Here is a 24,084-nt window from a genome sequence, read left to right as displayed (position 1 = left end):
GTATCACATATACATTCATTCTCCCATAAACTACCGATCATATCCATGTCTCATAAGAATGTACGTATACGGAATCTCACTGAAAAGAATGCTATCATTCGAATATCGCCCTTGTCCTCCTTCCTCTGTGTTGCTGCTTTTAAGATCCCATACATGAACTCTGATTCCCTTGAACCGCATGACGCGCGTGCTACATGTGCATCACGTATTTATGTGCTTAGTCAACGTAACACAGTAAAACCCTTAAAAGAATGCAGTCTCAGTATTCTTCCTTTAAATATAGTATGGGGGCAGTATAGGTGGAAATGCCAGCATCCATCTTATGACGAAGTAAGTGCACAGGTAGGTAGCTTGAGGCTACATTCATTCCCTTTTTAGGTCGAGCCAAGGCAGCGCGCATGCACTGTCTGCAAGACCTGTTGTTATCTACTCTAATGGCTTTTGGCATGCCCATGAATTGCCATTTATTCGTTGTTGTGCCATTTAGAAATACACTTTTTTTATTGGTGCACTGGGTTTGATTCTCCCGCCTTTGCGTGCTTGGGTCACGCCCAGGAGATTTCACTCATTGTTTGCTTGCGCTGGCCATCCCAATACGTCCACGGTTCCTCCTGGTCATCCTGATCTGCCTTTTCATTTTGCAGGCTATCAACATCTTTTTAGGCTTTCAGGCCGTTTCACGGAGCAATGCTCTGTTCGGCACCTGCAAAGTGGTAATTTCTGTCTGGTAGTTGTTGAGCTATGCCAATAGCTTTAACTCCAAAAACATGTGAGACCTATTGCATTTCTTATGCATTTTTTTCTCTTGTCCGCTACGCATGGGTTTAACAATCAACCGAATAGGATGAGTCATTTATGATCTTGCTCTAATTTATGATCTCCTTTCTGGGCTACTCACCTTCATGACAGACGTTTGCATTTCTCCCACGTGGTGTACTGAGGAGCTGATCTGTGTGTTTTTTCTGTCTCTTTACTTGTTAAAATATTTGTTTGTGGTGGCACCCTTTTTGTTGAATGTCTTTGTTATACTTTCGAATAAGCATATGTATAATCCAGAGACAGTTTGTGGTGCTCTGGTACCACCAAGATGTGGTTCACTTACTTGACCTCCACTGAGTCTTACTCAGATAGGAGAGTTTTCAATGTATATTTCCTCTAACTAGTTGGACTTGAGTGCAGCCTTTGGTACTGTGCAATACGCCATCCTCATCCAAAGGATGCTAGATGTTGGCATCACAGGGATCTTCATAAATGGCTGGAAGCCTTTCTAGCGGACAGGAGCTTCCATAGTATGTGAATAATCCTTTGCTTCCTCTATCCATCCTTGTGTGGGGTCCCACAGGGCTCCTCGCTTAGCCCCACATTGTTTAACTTGTATGTACTCCCCCAGGCTGCAATTGTCCACTCACATGGGCTTGCCCTAGTGTCATATGCTGATGACACTCAGGTTATCCTGGCCCTTAGATCGAAAACCACTCAAACTACCTCCCAACTAAACTCCTGCCTCAGGGAGGTCACAGGTTGGATATTCAGCAGTAGGCTAAAGCTTAAAGGCAAGAAAACAGAGTTTCTGGTGGTAGGCAATAATAGCTTCAAGTTGCAGGAACTCTCAAGGCCAGACTATCTGTGCAATAGCCCTAAGCCAGCTCAAGCAGTATACAGCCTAGGCATCTGGATAGATGACAAGCTCATGATGGAGACACAAGTCCGAAAATTGGCAGGATCATGTTTTGGCATTTTAAGATCTCTAAGGAAATTCTTGCAGATGCTACCTTTACCTACTGGAAGGATAGTAGTGCTGAGTCTTAGAAACCCTTGACTTGACTATGGTAACTCCCTGTATTTTAGGAGCCGGAAATATGTGATCAAAAGTCACCAAGTGGTACAAAATGCAGCCGCAAGAATGTTAAAAAACTACTGAAGCACCAATCAGCCAGACCAGCCCTCATAGCCCTGCACTGGCTTCCTGCTTCTGCATGGAATACATGTATTGTAAGAATAGGGAGTTCTTTGACCCTGACGAAGACCTTTGACCAGTTTTGCCATTTTTGTTAGGTTGAAACATGTCGGTGTCTTAAAGTGGTTAGGTGAATCATTAGTTTCTACCTATATGCCACAGTATTGATTTCAACATATACCACAGGTACTCCCTAACAAAGGATTTCCTTTGGGTATTCCCACTAGGTACTTTTATCTTTTGATCTCAACCTTTGAATTAGTTCTGTAAACAATATCCCAATTTTGTTTGGTTGAGTCCACTGGAGCCTACTCCAGTGTGAGAGGTCGCCTATGATAAAGCATGCCCTGATGGTTGAGGCGACCTCTCCAATATCTTAAAATGAGTCTGAAGGTTAAGACTGTGTCTATATTTACATATAGCACATGAGTTGTCCCTTCTAGTACTCAAGGTCCCTTCTAGTACTCAAGCACCTTGTGTGTTAGAAAAGTGAAAGATAAACCTTTTGAAATCACTGCATGTTTGATGATAAGTAATATATCATCTAAATCATAAAAGAGGTAACCAACAAATAAGTAAATGTGACACAGCTGCAAATGATCAATAAAAGAGACAGGCGTCCGAAATGTAGGTTTTGGAAATTGGTCACATGCCACCAATTTTCGTTACTGCTAGTTGTCTGCATTCATCTCTAGAAAATATATCAGGAAGCTCGAGCTGCAACTAATGGTTTCCAGTTGTCTTGAAAGTAAAAGCGAAAAAAAAAACAGTATATAGAAACTTAGCGCAAGCAATGCAGAGGAATACTAATTAAGAAATCAATCAGTACTTAGTCCATGTGCAAGGGAAGAAAACAAAAACACACTGGAACAAAGTGAAGCAGACAGGCACTGACACATGCTTACCAATGAAAAGGAAGAAAACATGATTGACAATGAAGCCAACCAATGGTAAGTAATGGCAGGGCTAAAAGCTCCTATTTAGAAGTATTTTTTTTTAAAGAAACAACAGATCTTCGCTAAGCCACAGCACGTGTGCTGCCTCAAGCGAGACCTAATCTGGTTCACACAATTCTGGACACAGACTCTCTCTCACCACAGTCTGGAGCAGAAAGATAACATTGTGGATAGTATTTGTTTACTGAGCAGCTCTGAAACACTTCTGTAGGCATCAGGATTTATGAAGCATTGCATCCTGGCACAATCTTTTCATAGGCTGAGAATCTTAGAACCTGGAAGTACCCAGAAGTTTGAAGAGGTCCCAGTAAACCCCATGCATCATTTAAAAGGGGCATGAAGGCAGCCCTCTTCCGACCGAGGACTCCAACGCGGTCCTCCTAGCCCACTGGAGACATTTCACTACAGCTGTACTCCGTCTCCAACTGAATTGAATTGAATTGAATTTGAAACTTATATAGCGCATAACTGCCACACTACGGGTATCCTGGTGCTTAGAAAGATGAATAACCACTCAGCAGAGTCAAATTTGTCAGTGGAAGAGACTACAAACCCTCCCTTGGAAATAGCCAAGTTTTCAATTCCCTCCGAAAGTAGGTCAGAATTAGCCTGTCTAAGGTTCTGGGGCAACTCATTCCGTAGGCGCGAAGCAGCCACGCCAAATGCTCTGCCCCCCATCCGAGAGCTCTTAAATCTAGTGGTTGTAATCAGATTTGCAGTTGAGGAGCGGAGCTGTCTCCCAGGATTATACCAGGTAAATAACTCCTGCAAGGGGACTGGGCCCTGGCCATGTGCAGCTCTGTAGACAGTACAAAGATTTAAAACTGACTCTCTCCTTGATAGGCAGCCAGTGAAGATCTCTCAGGGCCACCGTCGTCGATGACCCACGCTGTCTGTTCAGCACCAATTTTGCTGCCATGGACTGGACTCTCTGCCTCCCGCTGCGGTATGTATTGTGGTGCTCCCAAGTACAGGGAGTTGCAGTAGTCCAGTCTACTCAGAATTATACTTCTCACTACAAGAGATCGAATATCTTTTGGAAGTAGTGGAAGAACCTTCCGCAGCATGCGCAACAGGGACAGACAGACACTGGCAGTTTTATTCGCCTGTGATTCCATTTGGAGGTTGTTGTCCACCATAACACCTAGATTACGCACCACTTTGGCCGGAGTCAAGGGTTCATCCTCGGGAGTAAGTTTAAACTCCACCAGTAGGTGTCGGGATATTCTAGAGGCAGGACAGTCTCCGTCTCCAACTAGGTATTACCTTCCTTTAGATATTCAATACTATCCACCAGGTTGATGATATTATTATGTAACGAGGGCCAAAGAGTGAGGTCCTGATTCTGGCTGCTAGCCAGTTTCTGAATCTTACTGGAAGCCTTACGCGGGTTGTATGGTACTCTGAAGATTATTACACATGTCACGTTATAGGGCCAGCGCTTTATTAAGATCACCTCTGGCTGAGGTCTTACAGCACCACAACAAATTATCAAAACAAAGAAACCAATTTAAACACATGGCCTCAATAATAGTCCTTACTGCTAAATGAAAGGGACCGCTCAAACAGCAAAATTAAATTTGCCTGGGGCTGCAAAAATCCTTACATTAGAGCCACCGTTTCCTAGGGTAAGTGCTAGATGTCTATCAGGATCTTTGCAATAGCACATCCCTTCTGCCATCCTTTCCATTGTTGTAGTTTATTTGTTATTTCTAATGCACAAACCATTAAAAAGCAGACAAATATACAGTACATCAAAACATGAAACATCAACAATGAACAGTGAGCTCATGAGCCACCAGAAAGAAGGCAACAATTAAGTGTTGCGTCAGATGAGATTTAAAGAAAATTTGATGTTTTCGGTGCCATCCTAAATGACAATAAGAAAGACTTGTAGATATAATGCCCGATACTGTGTCCGGATCCTAGGCTTACTGAACAATTTGATGAAAGCCTATATGTCTCTGCAAGCAAAACAACAACTGTGACTGGGCTATTTAGTGTTGCATGGCACAAATACTGTCAAGGAAGTGTAGATACGGGGTTTGTTGACCCTCAAGTTTGACTTTCTATTATGCTGTGTAATTAAAACTAAATGGGTTGCATTTCTTCACCTTGGTCATGTTTGTTATTGTTTTGTAGTTGGTTCTGTGCCTCCAGCTTGTTGTTGAGTAACCCTACTTGGTGTAACCTAGTTGCTGTATTAACACTGGATGGTGTCCTGCTGAAGTCACTTGTATGTGCGAAACATATCATAAGTTCTATTGATCCAATAAATGTTTTTGAATCTACCAATGACAGATACTCACTGTCTGGATTTTTTGGCATGATAAAACTAATAAATAAAGATTTACAAAATAAATGGATTCACGTTTTGCAGAAATTGTACAGGTATGAGTACAGGTGCTCGAGTAAAGTCGTGAGGCACTTACAACCTCTCCACAATAATAGCAATGACTCCCCTTCATCGTTACCAACTTTACTATGGACAAAACAGACCTAAAATTTGAGAAAAATATTTTTAAACTAGCAGCCCGTTCCGACGTTGTCCGGGTATGAATTGCTGCCGGCCAGTAGTATATTGTTTTGTAGGATTTCGTTTTGATAGCATTTCTTATCTGTGACAGACCTGTGAAACGCTCCGATTCACAGTGCACTGCTGATGCACTTAAGAGTGCGCGTTCAGTAGTGTGTGAACTTAAGTTTCCCTACTTTATTTTTCCTTGCAATATTATATAGCGCGAACTCGACAACATGGCATGAGCACAATTTACATTACAGAAGAACGCATTCATTTGTGGTAGGCAAGGGGAGACAAAGCGATTTGCCTGGAATCACAGGATGTTGAGCTGATGCCGAGATTCGAAAGTAGCTCCCCAGCTCTAAAGTTCGCAATTCTAGAACTTGTGGCAGAAGGTGTGTCTAAAAGTGTATGTCGGTGCTGGCCATCAATGAGAGAGACCTGTGCATTTTTCAAATCGGTGGTGAAAAAATATGAGTATGTTGCTGGAGATACTCTGAAGATGTACCACCAATGTACTTACCGGGGGAGGGTAAACACCCATTATTCCGCAACTTTCTTTCCGCATACCATCACTCCGCATACTTTCATTACGAAAGTACCATGACTCCGCAATGCCATTATAACGCATGGCATTAGATTTTATATGCTTTTACCACGCATACATTTACAACGAAATTCGTTGTAAATGCATGAATGGTAAAAGCATGGTTATTTTTTTAATATTTGGATAAGGTAAGTATGGGTATAGGGGTATATGTTTTGGGGTACTGAGGTATATGTTTTGGGGTGTTTGGGTATTTTAAGGGTTCAGATATAGTTTTGGGTTATGGGGTACAGGGGTAGTTTTAGGGTTTAGGGATAGGTATGGGTTTTGGGGTACAGGGGTATTTTTAGGGTTCAGGGCTAGGTTTGGGTTTTGGGGTATAGGGGTATTTTTAGGGTTCAGGGGTAGGTTTGGGATTTGGGGTACAGGGGTATTTTAAGGGTGCAGGGCTAGGTTTGGGTTTTGGGGTACATGGGTATTTTCAGGGTTCAGGGCTAGGTTTAGGTTTTGGGGTACAGGTGTATTTTAGGGTTCCGGGGTAGGTTTGGGGGTACATGGTTATTTTTATGGTTCAGGGCTAGGTTTGGGTTTTGCTGTACAGGGGTATTTTAAGGGTTCAGGGCTAGGTTTGGGTTTTGGGGTACAGGGGTATTTTAAGGGTTCAGGGCTAGGTTTGGGTTTTGGGGTACAGGGGTATTTTAGGGTTCAGGGGTAGGTTTGGGTTTTGGGGTACAGGGGTATTTTTAGAGTTCAGGGCTATTTTTAGAGTTCAGGGCTAGGTTTGGGTTTTGGGGTATGGGGTATTTTTAGCGTTTAGGGATAGGTTTGGGTTTTGGGGTACAGGGTATATTTATAGGGTTAAGATGGGTTAGTGTTTAAGGGTGTTGGGGTATTTTAAGGAGTAAGGGTGGGTTATGATTATGGGGTGCAGGGGTATTTAAAGGGAGCAGGGTGGACACCCGGAGCTGGAATGTACAGAACCTGGGAAGAAAAAACAATGAAATATTGGGCACAACGCTCGCTTTTTTTCCGTAATCCCGCGCCCCGCACACGCCCACTCCCACAGCACACGATATGAGACATGGCATGAAGGGTGGAACGTACCACACGCCCCCAGCATTTGTCACGCCCCCAGCACACACCCACAGCACAACGCAGACACGCCCACAAGGGACTACTTTGCTGGCACGGTTCTTTTACCTTTTAAATGTATATGGTGGGCGTCTGCATAGCCTATGTCCTTCTGCTGCAACTGCCCTTTCCAACGCTGTATTGGGTGTTGTGATTGGTGCTGTGGTTCCTGAGATTACCCGCCTCAAAGGTTTGGGCTCTCTCTTTATTATATTAGTATAGATGATGTGGAGTAAAAAAAGCAGGAGTGGGAGGTGGGACTTAAAGTTACAATGTTTTTAGCTGTTGCATAATTTCCCAGAACCAATTGTGCTGAATTAGGAATGGTAGTAAATGAATATGTCTAAGAGTCTGCAATGTGAAAATAAGATCACTCAAAATGCTGCAGGCATGTCGATGAACTAGAGGATTGATACAGGAACATATATAAATGTAAATGTGGGTGTACTTGTAAATGTGGGTGTACTTGTAAAGCGCACTGCGACTCCATGGAGTATCCTGGCGCTGAAGACCGCTGGGGAACCCGTCCTGGTTTTCCCTGTGAGATGGTCCCTTTCTGGGTATCTCCAAGGTGAAACCAGGCATCCCCGGCGTCTGTGGGGGGCCGTTGTAGAGATAAGGCAAGCTTAATGCCCAGAGTTGCCGAGTGTGTTCCCTGGTTAGAGTAGGCACCGAGGCGAGAATTATCGAGTCCGTTTTGACCCTGGTCCACGACCCTGCCGCGTCGGGAATTGAACCCTGGTCCCGGGCCGTTCTCTGCTTACGGGTCTGCCGCCTCTAACCAGTGAGCCACACCACTCCACCAAATTGCCAGAGTATGTTAGACCAGCTGTCTTAACCAGAGGTGTGCCACGCCTACTCAGGAGGCCCATGACTGTTTAGAAAATTAAATATTATTTGCAGCTTTATAACGTATGTATGCATACACACGTTTTACATTTAAAAACTCTCTAAATGTGAAGGAATTTGAATTTGGAGGCTAAAAGCAGGTTGGTAAGTATTAGGTTGATAGCTCTGAGCAGCAGAACCACAGTGAACAGAAGATGTTGGTGGCCTCTAATGATATGCACTGACAAAAAGACAGCATGCATTAGGAACAAAAAAGACAAAGGGCCTCATTTGAATGTCAGTCAGAATGGTCGAAGGCTTTCCAAACAACATCCATTGTTTAAACTCTGACCGCCTTATTACAAAGAAGGCAGTAGGAGTTTAAACCGGACGGTCAATCCAAAAAGCTTCAGATGCGCTCAAGGAGCCCGTCGACCAGTCGGAAACCTTACGGTTGGCGTTTCCGGCGTCGGGATTATGACGTTTTTTTCTGACAGGCTTTCCATGTCGGGCTTTCCAACCTGGAAAGCCTCCCGGAAAGCGACTTTGGGGGCTCCTGGCAGGGCCTCCTTCTCTCCGCGGCCTACGGTTGTGGGCTGGGGGGGGGGGGCACTATGGTGATGGTGAGGTGCCTCCCAAGAATTTACAGTAACTCCCATTTCTATATAGGTGCTTGTGCTGCGAACAGTTTCCGACTGCCCAAAAAGCTCCATTAGGGAAATGAGAGTTTGTGACCGGTCGCATCAATTACGGTTTCGGACCGCCAACCAAAAGTCAGTTGGTTCCAAAACCGTAGAGATGTGGGTCCGATGCAACTCCGACCGAAGTCATAATCAGGCCCAAAGTGATATGTTTGGACTACTAACACAGACTACTTTCTAAAATAGGTTATTGTAAGGAGCAAACGGATTGGATTATCAAAGATATAGTGTACTATATTGCTATTGCTATGCATGAGTAAGCCTTGAAAAAGCTTAAAAGGGCAGACAAAGTCACCGGTGAAGCACATTTCAGCGGGCACAAATCCAGAGTATCAGACTTACAGACAGGTAACAGTTTTGGACATTAAAGCAAATATAATCCGTATTAAGTATACCAACAACCTATAACTTCAAATGTCTTATACAGTAAGAAGAGGAGATATTTGGTGAACTGCACCCCGAGACAGGTAACTATATTTTCTAGTGAACATTTATAAAATTTATGAAATATGACAGCAATTATTCATAATGTATGCTAGCCTTTGCCTCTAAGATATGAATTCAATGTTACTGTAGTTTATAGAGCATTCATGGGACATACAAAGACCAGTCTAGGGGTAGCTTACCCAGTTGTTCTTTTTGCCTGCATATACCTCCATGTTCTCTCCATACTGAGGTTCTTCGACTAGAGTCTGGTACTCAAACATGAGGCGGGAGCTCTCGCGCAGTCGGCTGCACTGGTACTCATGATACTGTTGTACAAGCTCTTTCACAACCAGCAAGAGGCATTCTGGGTCCTCAGGATTCCAGGACGACAGATTCTAAATATAAAAAGGGATGAGTATGAGAAACACGATTCTATTGAATTTATTTAATTTATTAGGTATAACTAGATAAAAGTGATCTTCAAATCACATACAAATAAAAGAAACAAATGAAAAAAGGCATCATCATCGTTACATTGACACATAAAATAAAATCAGAGCAATAAATAACCATACAAATCTATCTGATCGACTACTTTATTTACGAAAACAAACAAAATGGCCTTTTGGTTTGTACAAAATACAAATTGTGATTCAGTACCACGTTATTAAATCGTAATTTGGGTTTGCAACTACATACTGAATTGGTATTTGGAAGGGGTTGTGTACAGTGCATCCATTTCAAATAGTGATCCGGAATGGGATGTATGAATGTTTTGAGACCGGAATCCAATCGCAAAACATTTAATATTTTAGTGACCACACAAAAGTAGTGGTAACCCATTTGTAAACCGGATGAGATCCTTCCCCTTTGAAAATGTTGACAACAACATTTTTTAAGAGTACTTAGTGGTCCCATTGACCACTTCCTAGTCTTAAAAAATGTTTATTAAACATTTTTTTTTTTTTAAACGCATCCCATTTTTCTTGGCAATAAATGCACATTCAACAACAAAAGATTGCTTTATTTAAAAGAAATCCCAGACATAGAATTCTGCTGCAGATCACAGCGCGTCGCTATTTCCGACCTACTTCATTAATATCCATGAGGTAGTCCCAATTGCGAACCACTACATTTCAGTATTTTGCAAACGGACTTATTAGAATATTGGCCAGTTTGCACAATACCACACATGGCACAAAAAATACTGATCGCAAATTGCAACCGGTATTTTGCAACCACCGTAATTAGCATAATGCAATACGTAGATCGGTTACGGAGGGAAAAGAAGAAGAGATATGCAAGGAAAAAACGGTTGGAGCTAATAAAGAGAACGCAAACAACTAACTGAATAAAAGTCTATTTTACCCTATATGGTAGTCTTCGTGAATCATCAGCTGATAAGGGACTCAATACACGTAGAAAAGAGTAAATGCACAGATGACGTTTTACAACACCACCTGAATGTACTTTTACACTTTAATTGCCATACACAAAACAGAGGCCTGGAATCCGTGTTGTTAAGGCATATTGCATCTGTAAAGCTGCTGCTTCCCTCTTTGCAAAGTTCTCTATAGTTTGCTATTCAACGTAGTGTGAAAAATAACCAAATGTGCAAAAGTATATGTTTTTCTCCAAAGGGTAACCGTTTTTTCCAGTGAAAAAAAGCCCATCCCATAGACCTCCAGCAAATCCAGGGTAGATGGAAGTCACTCAAGCCCCTGCTTTTCTGACCATTCCCAAACTCCGGAAGGGTCACAATTCAGTTTGTGAATATCAACAAACTTACAAGGCAAACCACACCGTTTAACACCCACTTCCGACAGCTAGGATGAGCTTTACAATTGCAGATCCCTCTGGACTTGTTGCAGAATAGTCTTCAGTGGTCAGTCCATTTAAACCTTATAGAAATCACTTTGTTATTTCCTGGCAGGTGTAAATGAAGTGATTTCAACTGTAAACATATGTTGTATCGATTAGACAGCATGGATTTATTCCTAAACGGGGAACGACGAATCACGTCAATAGAGTAATAACGCTTCTTGACTTTGCTAACTGTAGTGGGGAGCCACTTAGCCTTATTTTATTAGACGCCGAAAAGGCTTTTGACCGCGTTACATGGGGGTTTCTGTGGGCTGTGATGCGACAATATGGGATTAGGCAAAAATTTCTAACTGCCTTTCAGACGTTATACCGCCCCCCAGTTCCCAGTATTAGTATAATGGGGTTTGAATCTAAACCTGTGTCAATCTCACGGGGGACTAGGCAGGGGTGCCCCTGGTCCCCATTATTGTTCTCTTTATACATAGATCCATTTTTAAAAATGCTGGAAAATAGCTCTCGGATTGAATCAGTAACTGTACAGCAAGATCAATATCGTGTTTTCGCATATGCTGATGATGTGGCCGTAGTAACAACTTAGCCAGCGACAGCGATGCCTGAGATAGAGCGATTGGCAGCACAGTATGGGGAAGTATCTGGCTATAAGTTGAACATATCAAAAACCCAAATTGTATGTGTCAACACAGGGGCATATGCGGATCCAAGAGTCTTGCAGGAGGTGATATATCTGGGGATTAGGATTCGGGCCTCTTTGAGCGCTTTGGTGGAGTCCAACTGGGAGCGGATAGTGGCGGGTGCTCGTAAACAACTGGATCAATGTGAATGCTTACATCTTTCTAGGGTGGGAAGATGCAACGTTCTTAAGATGCTGATCCTGCCGAAATTGTTATACTTTTTTAGATCTGTGCCTTTGGAGAAACCAAGGGCTAACCTTGCTACACTACAGTCTGTGTGTGCCAGATTTATATGGGCTCAGGGTAAAGCACGGAGAGCGATGCGATATATGATTCTGCCGAGGGATCAAGGGGGCTGGGCCGTCCCGAACATCACATTATATTACTACGCGTGTATGTTGCAACACATGAATATACTGTTGACTGGGGTAGGGCCAATTGCTATGGCTGAGCTTCCCTCTATCAATCAGATGGTACTGGGTAGTGATGCAAAAAACCGTCTGTTATTCAATGTGGACTGGAGTTACAAAAAGAGTACGAGGTTCAAAATCCTTATCTCCGCCTATAAAGTATGGAAAGCAGTTAAAAAGAAATTTGCGGTTGAAAGGGTGTCTTGCTACACTCCATTAACAGCTACCACCCTTCTTCCGGCAGTATTTTGGGATCGGGTGGTAGATAATTGGCGGGCTAAAGGGGTGTGTACTGTTGGAGACCTATACGCGGATTGGGGGCTGAAGTCCTTTGATCAGCTAAGGGACCAATTTTACCTATCTCGGGCGGATTTCTTCAAATATCTACAAATTCGTGATTATTTGTTGAAAGCCGGATGGGAAGTCCAACTTAACCCCCTTATTGAGGCAGTGAGGAAAGATGCCCGGATAGGTAATCTTTATACCTATATTAATGCTTAGCACAATAATTAACGATTTAGAAGCCCAGAGTGGCAAATGGGATAACAGATTAGGATGTAAGGGTATACAGCTTGAGACCTCCATAGATTTGGCAGGACGATTGTTCATGTCCGCTAATCTCTACGCCCAACATTATAAAACTATATTTAATCTTTACTACACACCAGACAAAATATCTAAATGGGGGGAGACAAGGAGGGAAAGTGCTTCCGCTGTAGAACTGAAGCTGCTGATGTGGTGCATGTCTTTTATTCATGCGGGCATTTAAGTACGTTGTTTGGGCATATGGAAAAGTTCTTAGCTGAAATTCTGGGGGAGCAGATCTTGCTGGGGGTAGAGATGGGATTGGCATCGGATAAGCTACCTAGCAAATGTATATATGTGATCTTTCTGGCCACAGCTGTGACTCGGCTTTGTATTGCATCAATGTGGTTACAAAAAGATGCCCCATCGTTTGAGGCACGGAGGGCAAGGTTCTTAGCAATGTTCAATATGGAGTATAGTTTGTATGCTTTGAAAGGCAGACGGAAAATGAAACTTGGACGTCAAATTTGGGGGCAGTCGAGACTTATTTGGATTTATAACCCTATCAGCAGGGCATGGTTTGCTGCTCTGTCTGTATTCCCCTTTGTTTATTTTTTCCTCTGTTATTATGATTTGAATCTCTGTATCAATTCTTAATCCATTTGGATTTGTGATTTTTTTCTATATTGTAATACATGTGCCTGTTTGTGTACTTATGGAGTATCAATAAAAAAAAATTAAAAAAGAATTCAAGCCAGTGAGACAGAGGATTGGAAGTCATGACGTTGGATTCGGTCACAGCAGACCACATCGCAGACCAGAAGGGTGCAAGTGAGGACACGCCCATAGCATGTGTATTAGATTATAGTAAGGTGTGCAGCATCTCCAGCACAGGGAGATAGGGTCAGACCTGCAGAGCGTAGACGTCATGCCATCCAGTTCCAGTGTGAGTTTGAAACAAGCTCCTTCATGCAACCCTTTCTTGGGTGTCAGCAAAAGATCTGGTCATTCTTTGGCTTCATAGATTTTTTATAGCTAAGTTTGTCAACATAAAAGACGTGTATTGTCTGTCAGTTGGCAAACAGGCTCCATAAGCATAATACTAATGTTATACATTGCACTTTACGTTGTCAATCAATCAGGAATTTTTTAAGCGCGACTACTCACCCGTAAGCATTATAGATAATGGGGTTACCCAATAAATCAAGACGGACCTGGGTATAATACAGGAATAAATACGGGTCCGTGACAAATTTGTCATGAGATAAATTCAGTTCTATGAACAGTTTGTATTGTGTACACTACTACAATACTGATACTCAATATCTCAATGAACAACCTAAATCATGCATTCAATATTAATTCAAGAATACATGTATTGAAAACCACACACGTAGAAGTGCCAAAACAACAAAAATTGCTTTCACAAAATATTTATTCACTTAATAATTCAAGGAATAATCCAAAGTCATCATTCGAAGAATCAAGGTTGCGCGCAGAAGAGGAAAAAGGGTTTAGGGAGTGATAGTGGTGGGTAGTAAAGGTGCAAATCAAAGGAATAAGGAACATAACGATTCAATGCTTTAGACACACTGGTAGTAAAGACCAGTTAGAGAAGACTTGTCCGCTGTATAACATTCTTTTACATGTAATCTGTAAATATTTCAATATGCACACAATGCATGTTCAAGGACAATCTGGTAGGGAGCCGGTACAGGTCTTTGTAAAGTGAAAAGCGTCGACGTTTCGACTCGGCTGATGCAGAGAGGGAAACTTGAGCCTCAGCTGTGAGTCTTCATCAGGACGGGGTATGGCAACCTATTCCTGGTGCCAGGCCTGGCTACTCAGGGAAGCTGTAAAATCGCGAAAGCCAATGGCCAAGTTGCGCCAGAGGCCCAGAGTTTCTTCAACACCATACACTATGTACATCCATAATATCGAGTGTGAAATTAATCACTGTCCTTATTCAGTGGAGACCGCCGTGAAGTCCATGTTGCTCCTACGGTGCAGGGAGCACTTGCCAGGACAGAAAGGCTTTCATGGCTCCTAGAAGAATCAAGACTTAGCAGAGGCGGCCAATTCCAGGCAGAGTAAAATTTTGGAGGTTTCTTCCCCCACCAGACGTTGTTATGGCAGAGGAGCACGCAGACGATTTAGAGGGCCCTGGAGGATCCTCATATATGGCCTCAGGGGCATAGCTTGGTCAGCAAGGCAGAGGGGGAGAGTGCGCTTCACTTTCTCCAACATTCACGCTGGCATATAATGTAACAATACATGATAGGGGGGCAGGGCACCTGAGAGGGACTTAAAGGGGCAGTGGAAAGGGAGAGGAATGCAGATTGGTAGAAGTGCTAAGTGAGGGAAAACACAGTATTAAACTTACTAAAAAAAAAATCAGACTTTCAAAATAGACAAACGGAATGTGTGTGTGTGTGTGTGTGCGCTTTTGTCAGTGTGTATGTAAAAGTTCTGGGGAAATCTGACAGACACCTCACCGTACTCAACTGAAAGAACCTGTACCCAACTATTTACCAGAAAATAAACCCATACGGGGCATGTAACAACCCCAAACTCCCCCACCCCATGAAGCTACGCCCCTGTATGGCCTATCCATTTTTTCAACGTAGCTCTGCGTGAAGGCTGGCATGCTTTGTTCTAGCGCACCCATGTAAAATCTAGGGTCCATGGGTTTTCAGATCATGGAAGGTTTTCATTGAGTTTTATGGCTCCCTGAAGCACTAGCAGTTTCTGCTCTTGCTGGTCATTTCTCAGGAAAGATGCACTCTAGTGGATGCACAGGTAGGGACCTAGGCCCCGATGTAGGTAAATCTAATTTACCGACTCATAAATACCGAATTTTACCGATTCGGTATTTATGAATCGGTAAATTGGAAGGTGGCAGATGTAGGTAATTTTTAATTTACAATTACCGAATCTGTAAGATTCGGTATTTACCGATTCGGTAAATACCGAATCGGTATTTCCCATTGATTCCTATGGGCTTTGAAGCCCATAGGAATCAATGGAAAATACTGAATTGGTATTTACCGAATCGGTAAATACCGAAATCCTGGCAGGGGGAATGGGGTGTCACTTTGACACCCTGTAGCACCCCAAATGCAGGCTTGTGTGCCATGTGGCACACATACATGCCCTAAGGGCATGTCTGTGCGTCACATGGCATATGTGTACATTCACAGATGTGCATGTACACTGGAATTCGGTATTTTACCACCCAATAGGATTGGGTGGTAAATACCGACTCCTAAAGGGCCTGTGGCACTCTTTGAAGTGCCAGCTACATCTTAATTTACAGAATCGGTAAATATACCGATTCTGTAAATGAGATGCCCCCTACATGCCAAATCCCAAATACCGGTCGGTAACGGCCGAAATCGGACGTTACCGACCGGTAAATGGCGACCTACATCTGGCCCCTAGATGCCAAAGGAGCCATTGTCCAGTCCCACTTACACCCAAGGGTTTTTCTGAGCAATCTGTTCCCAGTGGAGGAAAAGGAGAAGAATTCTGTCCGGTAATCATTCTCAAGGAATTTCACAAGAGGTTAGTTAATGCCATTTCAAAAGGGAGGGAGATTCCTCTCCCGAGAGATGCCCTCTTCTCCTAATGACTGGATGCTCAGTTTGGTCTACCAGGACGCTTATACAACGATGCCCATCTTCGGAGCCCATTTCACTTCCTGCAATTTCAGTAACAGGCCATGTTTTTGAGCTCTAGGTCCTTTCTTTAAGACACACCCTGTGATGCAAGCTAGCCAGGATGGTGGGACTGTTATCCTCTTAAGTTCAGCCTATTGTCCCAGGTCACTTTCATTACCGGCCTGTCAGAGGTTGAAGGCCGCCCACCTGCAGAAAGTGTGAGGTACTCATAATTGATCTCACTGAGCTTCAGAAATGGCAGGGCAATCCTCGGGATAGACCCAGACCTCATTAAAGCCAGATGCCAGCCAGAGGGGATGGAGGGGCTAGATGTGGAGACATCGCTATAGGAGGAAAGTGTACTGCTGAAAAGTTGAAGTTATCGACAAATTATGTGAAACTGCTTTGGCAATAAAATGCTTCAGTCAAGAACAGGCTACCTGCTGGGTACTATTGGGAATGGGCACCACCTCTGCAGAAAGGTACTTCAACCGCCCAGGAGGGCCAATCCCAACTACACATAGAACTTTCCAAAGTTTTTTTGCAGTTTTGCCTGGATACTCCATGCCACAGGTTGAACAGTACTTACCGAGGCAAAAATGTAGTGATGGAATAAAACTTGAGGGATTCTAGCAACTGGATGCCTGCTCCCTTGGTCTTCAAGGCACTATCTATGTGAGGCCCCTGCGAGGTAGATCTGTTTGTTTTTAACCTGATGCCTCAGCTGCAGAAGTATTTTAGCAGGCGATGAGAGCCAGAGACTCTCGTGGAAGATGTGTTCTTCCAGGACAGTTGGAAGCCTGCAATTATACCTTTTACTCCTTTGCTATGATTATGAGAGTAGTGGCTCAGGGGATAACGCAGAACGTGTAGGTAATCCTAGTTACTCTGCTCTGGAGGTGACAGCCCTGGTTTCCAGTGCTAATAGAACTGTCCTGGGACGCTCTGATCCTCCTTCTTCAGCCTCAGCTAATAATGATGAACTGTCTACGGCAGTCGCGTCAGTTAGTCGTGAACAAGACCCTGCGCCTGATAGCATGGGGTAGATGGGCAATACCAGGATTTTTCTAACAGGCTAAAATTATCATCTAAACATACTGGCCGACTAGTATAATTAAAAGATATATGTGCGCCTGGAAATGGGGTCAAACTTGTTCAAGTCATGAATTTTTTGTTAGCTGGGTTAGGTTTGTAGGTCCATTAATGCCTTCCCTTCAGCGATTACAGCATATGCCTTACCAAGGAGGGTTCCATGGTTTGGGGAACATCCATGTCGCACAAACTGATGCAGGGGATCAACCAGTCAAACCCTCACAACTTTGGGAGGTCAATTTGGTTTTGAACCTCTTCCTTTCACGACCACAAAACGAGTTCCTGTCCAGACAGTAGCTTTCAGTGAAGGTTGCTATGTTGCTGTAACTCATATATTGTAAAAGGGTGTTGGATGTCAGGGACTGGATTTGCCCAGCAGCATTTACACCCCAAATGGGATAATATTTACCACACCAGATGGACCCAGTCTAACACTTGAACCATGTCCTATCCTGGTGGTTCTCCAAGACTTTCTGCTGTGAGGTGTTAGCAGGTAGAGGAGTCCACAATGGCTAAACTGCACCTGGCGTGGGTGCGTAGCCCCTGATGTCGATCAGGACATCTTTCAGGGTAAGGTTCTCTCCAACTAATGCCAAATGGTTTTGATGAGTCACGGCTGAGGCTGGAACTGATAGTTCCTGCTTTAGGGCCCACTCTGTGAGAGAGGCTAGGACATCCAAGGACTTTTTCTCAGGAAGCAGAATAGAAGAGATTATTGAAAAACGCACTGATTGATAAATTCTACCTTTAAAGAAGTATTATTTTATGCTGGTGATAGGTTTGGCTTTTCTGGCTGTGTGTAAGCTTTAAACATGCAAACTCATCGCCAGCACTCCTGCCACAGAATGAACTAGGAAACAACACGCACGAGCTGCGTGGAATTCCTAGGTCCATTTTCAAAACTCCGGGAAAAGGACTCTCGCTGCGCGACACTGTATGTGCAGTGTACGCTAGGCCCGAGCCCTAAAAATGCTATAACTATTATAACGGAATAACAAGTTACTTACCTTCAGTTTCTTTGATACCTGTGCATAGACTTAAAGGAAGTGCACATAAGAAATGTCAATATCAAGTGCAGATCCCATTGAGGCATAACAAATGGCTTAGGAGGAAACAAGTGAGTCAAACCTTTTATAGCGTGCATCACAACCAGAGACTTAAACAAATAAGGTTGGTTAGGTAAACACAGAAAGGCTGAAAGTGCCCACAAATACATTTTCACTGTGCCTACCACAAAGCCTTGCTGGGCTAACAAAAGAACAAACAAAGAACATGAGAATGTTTTACTTGTAAGGGGCCAGAGTTTCAGGCCCGACACCAGGCAACAAATTTGGCCCTGTGCCCCACGTAGATCGGCTTCATTGTCTAGCCGCAATGAGGACATGCATCCCCTCGGTCGGCAAGTGAAGCACATTTAGCTGCTGCTGCTCAATCTCCATGCATGGAGGTGTAGGTTGTGGAAACTCGAATGCAAGACAGACTCTGCTCTGCTGAGATATGACGTCTATTCGAAGTGGAAGCCTGAACGAAGGCTTAGACTGTTGAGCTCCGGAGCCACATCGAATGCCACAGAGAGAAAGCGAGAGAGGCACTTAAATGCAGCTCTAAGCTGACATCTTCGGGGCAGATTGGAGTCACTATGGAGCCCCATTGTGCCATGTACCTGCACACAGGAGCATTGATGAAGAACTCTCAGGATCCAGCCTGGTGCCTGGTGATATAGGTGATGAACCTGCAGTCAGAAATAGGGAGGTCCCTGTAGGGAGGTACCTTGATGCCTTTTCCTTTAACTATGACCCTCCGTGAAACACTTAAGTCCCAACAATCCAACACATACACTCTACTGAACCTCTTGAGGACTACCACTGCACTAACACCCTCCCTAAGGATCTCGACTACGTACGTGAGTCCTCTCGCCTGTCCCTTCACATAAGGATCGATCCACATAGGAAGTGCCTCATGCAACCCCATGATGTCTGAATACTATACAGTTGGATCCGATTTGCGCAGAAAGGTGTGAATCTCTTGTTAATTGATGTCTTGACATTAGTTTTGCACTTAGGATATGGGAATGTGATTACTATATTATTGTATCTGTTGTTCTAACATGGTATCATCATAGTGCATTGTGTACAAACATTTATGTACTCAATAGTACGCCTTCAAAGTAACTTTATCATAGTCCATCTGAAGAATGTGATATATATATATAAACCACCTGTATCTCTAACATAAACGCAATTCCAGCCATCAGTCAGCTGGTAACCTCTTGGTATTATCTTCTTCTTTTATAGCTCTTCTTTGCTTTTTTTGTTTATTTTAACTGCTAGTATTTTTATTTTAACTGTCAGTATTATTGTTATTGTTGCTATTATTATTATAGTTATTATGATTTACAATGTTCTTTTTGTTCAAAACCCAATAAAATTTATTTGAAAACAAAAGAATTAACTATTGGGACATGTCAGTTCTATTAAGGACACAGAGGCGCAAATTCTCTCCCTCGTCTCCTATTTATGCTTTTAAAGAGCCCATCTATTGAGAAAAAAAATGCTTTGTAGTGAATAAATAGATTATTTTGTTGTTTGTGGGTTTTAATTAGATCCCTTTTGTTGCAACAACTGCTAACCAAAAACTGGAATAATCTAACTGTGAGAATCCCATGTTCAAAAGAAATGGCGGGCAGTGTGGAACAGTGCTGTTGATGTAATTTCTGTGTTTGAGAAATTTAGTTTTTTGTATCCATGATGGTTTAATGTTGAGCTGTTAAGGCTGCAGGAAAAGGGATGAAGGAGTAGAAATGCAAGATTCTCACCTCCACGGGGCTTATGTATCAAGCAAAACCAAAAGGGGATGATGGACGGAGTGTTGAACATTGCAAGCACTCACCCCAGTCAACTGATCTGGGTTTAATCCAACATAATTCTTTAGCTCACTCCGCCACCCCAGTTCAGACATGGCCATATGCAAATCAGTCTGACCCTGTGCCTCATGGGAACAGTCCAGCCAGAACTGCAAAGCCATGTCTTCCCTGGATCAAAAACAAGCATCCTGGGACCGGTTTCTGGCTAATCAGCCGTCTTCAGCCAGGCAAGCTTGAATCCAGTGGCAAAGTGAGCAAGGGCCCCACGTTTAGGCATACCCTGTCAACTTAGGGTGAACAAAGCAAAATCAAAGGGGATAATGGAAGGAATGTTGAACATTGCAAGCAATCAAACCCAGTCAACTGATCTGGGTTTAATCCATCATCATTCTTTCGCTCACTCCGCCACCCCAGTTCAGACGTGGCCATATGCAAATCAGTCTGACCCTGTGCCTCATGGGAACAATCCAGCCAGAACTGCAAAGCCATGTCTTCCCTGGATCAAAAACAAGCATCCTGGGACCGGTTTCTGGCTAATCAGCCGTCTTCAGCCAGGCAAGCTTGAATCCAGTGGCAAAGTGAGCAAGGGACCCACGTCTGGGCATACCCTGCCAACTTAGGGCGAACAAAGCAAAATCAAAGGGGATAATGGATGGAGTGTTGAACATTGCAAGCACTCACCCCCAGTCAACTGACCTGGGTTTAATCCATCATCATTCTTTAGCTCACTCCGCCACCCCAGTTCAGACATGACCATATGCAAATCAGTCTGACCCTGTGCCTCATGGGAACAGTCCAGCCCGAACTGCCAAGCCATGTCTTCCCTAGACCGGAAACAAGCATCCTGGGACCGGTTTCTGGCTAATCAGCCATCATCAGCTAGGCTAGCTTGAATCCAGTGGCAAAGTGAGCAAGGGACCCAAGTCTGGGCATACTCTGCCAACTTAGGGCGAACAAAGCAAAACCAAAGGGGATGATGGACGGAGTATTGAACATTGCAAGCACTCACCCCCACTATTTGTGTCTTGTCAAATCCTGCAAATCTATCATTTTCAAACAAGTGTCCCATTTCTGTACAGCATCCCCAGCAGGCATGTTGTGACTTCTGCTTCTATTGTAAGATTACAATATTTAGATATACCCTACAGTGGATCCCCACCATGATACAACAAGACGTCGCCCACTCCAAGTTTATATCGTTCCCATATGTGGGTCGTTAAATGAACCAGTCAATGTGTGCAGATAATTCAGCTCTTTTCATTGGAACATTTCATCCAACATATATATTTCTCAGCTTCAAGTTCAACATTCAAACAATCCACTTGTATTGCAGGAGTGATGCAAAATACTGCCTCTTCAAGGTTGACAGAGCAATTTTCATCCTTGAGCTCAGCCACAAACTATACTATATTATTCCATCACGTTATCTTGTATCTTGTACGGAATATTGATATTGGAACCTTACGCATTATGGCTGCATTGCTATATTAACTAGAGAGGAGCATCCCATTCATGACAAAGGAAGCTTGGCCCAAAATAGTGCCGGTTGAGACCAGGTATCACTCTGCCAGTATTAAGAACTAGGGTGGCCTGGGTTGTGTGCAATCGTTAAGCCTAGCTATTCATATCAGCTCTCCTGTCTCGTCTCTCCCGTCTCATTGCAACTCTCCAGTACATTTTTCATGTGGAACAGAGCACTGTCAAAGGTCACTGGCTCTTAAGGACCATAATATAGGAAACCGAAAATGTCTCACATTGATTTCTTCTCTTCTGGTATTTTGCATTTTGACATGTTTCTAAACTACCCACTACTGGTGGGGACAGCGGCTTAGGTCAAGGTAAAAAAAAAGTTTAAATGTCAGAGAGAAGTGAGAACCTACAACTACCTTCCTTGCCTTAGCACCATTATATGTACTACTAAAATGGTAATCCACATGTATGCCCTTACATGAACTGACAGACTTGATTACACAATTGTTACTTTATTTTATGTTAGCAGGCAGAGCACTGGTAATCTTAGTATGCTTGTTAAGTTACATATATTGTACTGTTGCACATTTGGGGGCGTGGTGTGGATGGCTCTGAATATGGTGGCGAACCGTGAAACTCCGCAGCGGCTCAATCATGGGCTGTTTATCCCCAAATAAGATTTATCTCTACATTACTCACTACTCCCAGAACACCATTTGAAAACTCGAGTGTTGTCCAGTTCGGGCTGGACTGTTCCCATGGGGCACAGGGTCAAGACTGATTTGCACATGGCTGGGTTCAAACTGAAATGGCATGGTGAGCAAAAAAACAATGGATTTAGGCCCGGATCTCTGTACTGGGGTGAATGTATGACATTGTTCTGCATTCTGTCCATCACCTGTTGTTTTTGCAATTGTCACCCCAAGTGGGACGGGTATGCTCAGACGTAAGTCCCATGCTCTCCGTGCCACTGGAATCAAGCTATCCGGGCTGATGAGGGCTGAAAGCCCGAAACCGGTCCTTGGATGCTTGTTTCCAGTCCAGGGAGGACCTGGCTTGGCAGTTCGTGTTGGACAGTTCCCATGGGGCACAGGGTCAAGACTGATTTGCACATTGCTGGGTTCAAACTGGAATGGCATGGTGAGCAAAAAAACGATGGATTTAGGCCCAGATCTCTGTACTGGGGTGAATGTATGCCATTGTTCTGCATTCTGTCCACCACCTGTTGTTTTTGCAATTGTAACCCCGAGTGGGACGGGTATGCTCAGACGTGAGTCCCGTGCTCTCCATGCCACTGGAATCAAGCTATCCGGGCTGATGAGGGCTGAAAGCCCGAAACCAGTCCTTGGATGCTTGTTTCCAGTCCAGGAGGACCTGGCTTGGCAGTTCGGGCTGGACTGTTCCCCTGGGGCACAGGGTCAAGATTTGCACATGGCTGGGTTCAAACTGGAATGGCATGGTGAGCAAAAAAACGATTGATTTCGGCCCAGATCTCTGTGCTGGGGTGAATGTATGACATTGTTCTGCATTCTGTCCATCACCTGTTGTTTTTGCAATTGTCACCCCGAGTGGGACGGGTATGCTCAGACGTGAGTCCCGTGCTCTCCATGCCACTGGAATCAAGCTATCCGGGCTGATGAGGGCTGAAACCCCGAAACCGGTCCTTGGATGCTTGTTTCCAGTCCAGGGAGGACCTGGCTTGGCAGTTCGTGTTGGACAGTTCCCATGGGGCACAGGGTCAAGACTGATTTGCACATGGCTGGGTTCAAACTGGAATGGCATGGTGAGCAAAAAAACGATGGATTTAGGCCCAGATCTCTGTACTGGGGTGAATGTATGCCATTGTTCTGCATTCTGTCCACCACCTGTTGTTTTTGCAATTGTAACCCCGAGTGGGACGGGTATGCTCAGACGTGAGTCCCGTGCTCTCCATGCCACTGGAATCAAGCTGTCCGGGCTGATGAGGACTGAAAGCCCGAAACCAGTCCTTAAATGCTTGTTTCCAGTCCAGGAGGACCTGGCTTGGCAGTTCGGGCTGGACTGTTCCCCTGGGGCACAGGGTCAAGATTTGCACCTGGCTGGGTTCAAACTGGAATGGCATGGTGAGCAAAAAAACGATTGATTTCGGCCCAGATCTCTGTGCTGGGGTGAATGTATGACATTGTTCTGCATTCTGTCCATCACCTGTTGTTTTTGCAATTGTCACCTCGAGTGGGACGGGTATGCTCAGACGTGAGTCCCGTGCTCTCCATGCCACTGGAATCAAGCTATCCGGGCTGATGAGGGCTGAAACCCCAAAACCGGTCCTTGGATGCTTGTTTCCAGTCCAGGGAGGACCTGGCTTGGCAGTTCGGGCTAGATTGTTCCCATGGGGCACAGGGTCAAGACTGATTTGCATATGGCTGGGTTCAAACTGGAATGGCATGGTGAGCAAAAAAACGATGGATTTAGGCCCAGATCTCTGTACTGGGTTGAATGTATG

At 44.0% G+C, this 24,084-nt stretch overlaps 1 protein-coding gene across 2 annotated transcripts in view; it reads right to left on the bottom strand.

The window, feature by feature from the left end:
- Window positions 1-24,084, bottom strand: part of BABAM2 (BRISC and BRCA1 A complex member 2) — a 961,268-nt gene that overhangs the window by 757,909 nt on the left and 179,275 nt on the right. For both annotated transcript variants that reach the window (XM_078647504.1, XM_078647505.1), the window contains exon 5: window positions 9,268-9,462. In XM_078647504.1, coding sequence (XP_078503630.1) covers window positions 9,268-9,462 — 195 coding nt within the window. The remainder of the gene's footprint in view (window positions 1-9,267; window positions 9,463-24,084) is intronic.

The sequence above is a fragment of the Lissotriton helveticus genome, chromosome 6, assembly GCF_964261635.1.
Source record: "Lissotriton helveticus chromosome 6, aLisHel1.1, whole genome shotgun sequence".
Lineage (NCBI taxonomy): Eukaryota > Metazoa > Chordata > Amphibia > Caudata > Salamandridae > Lissotriton > Lissotriton helveticus.
The sequence above is the reverse complement of the archived record's forward strand: the minus strand, read 5'-3'. Positions and strand labels throughout refer to the sequence as shown.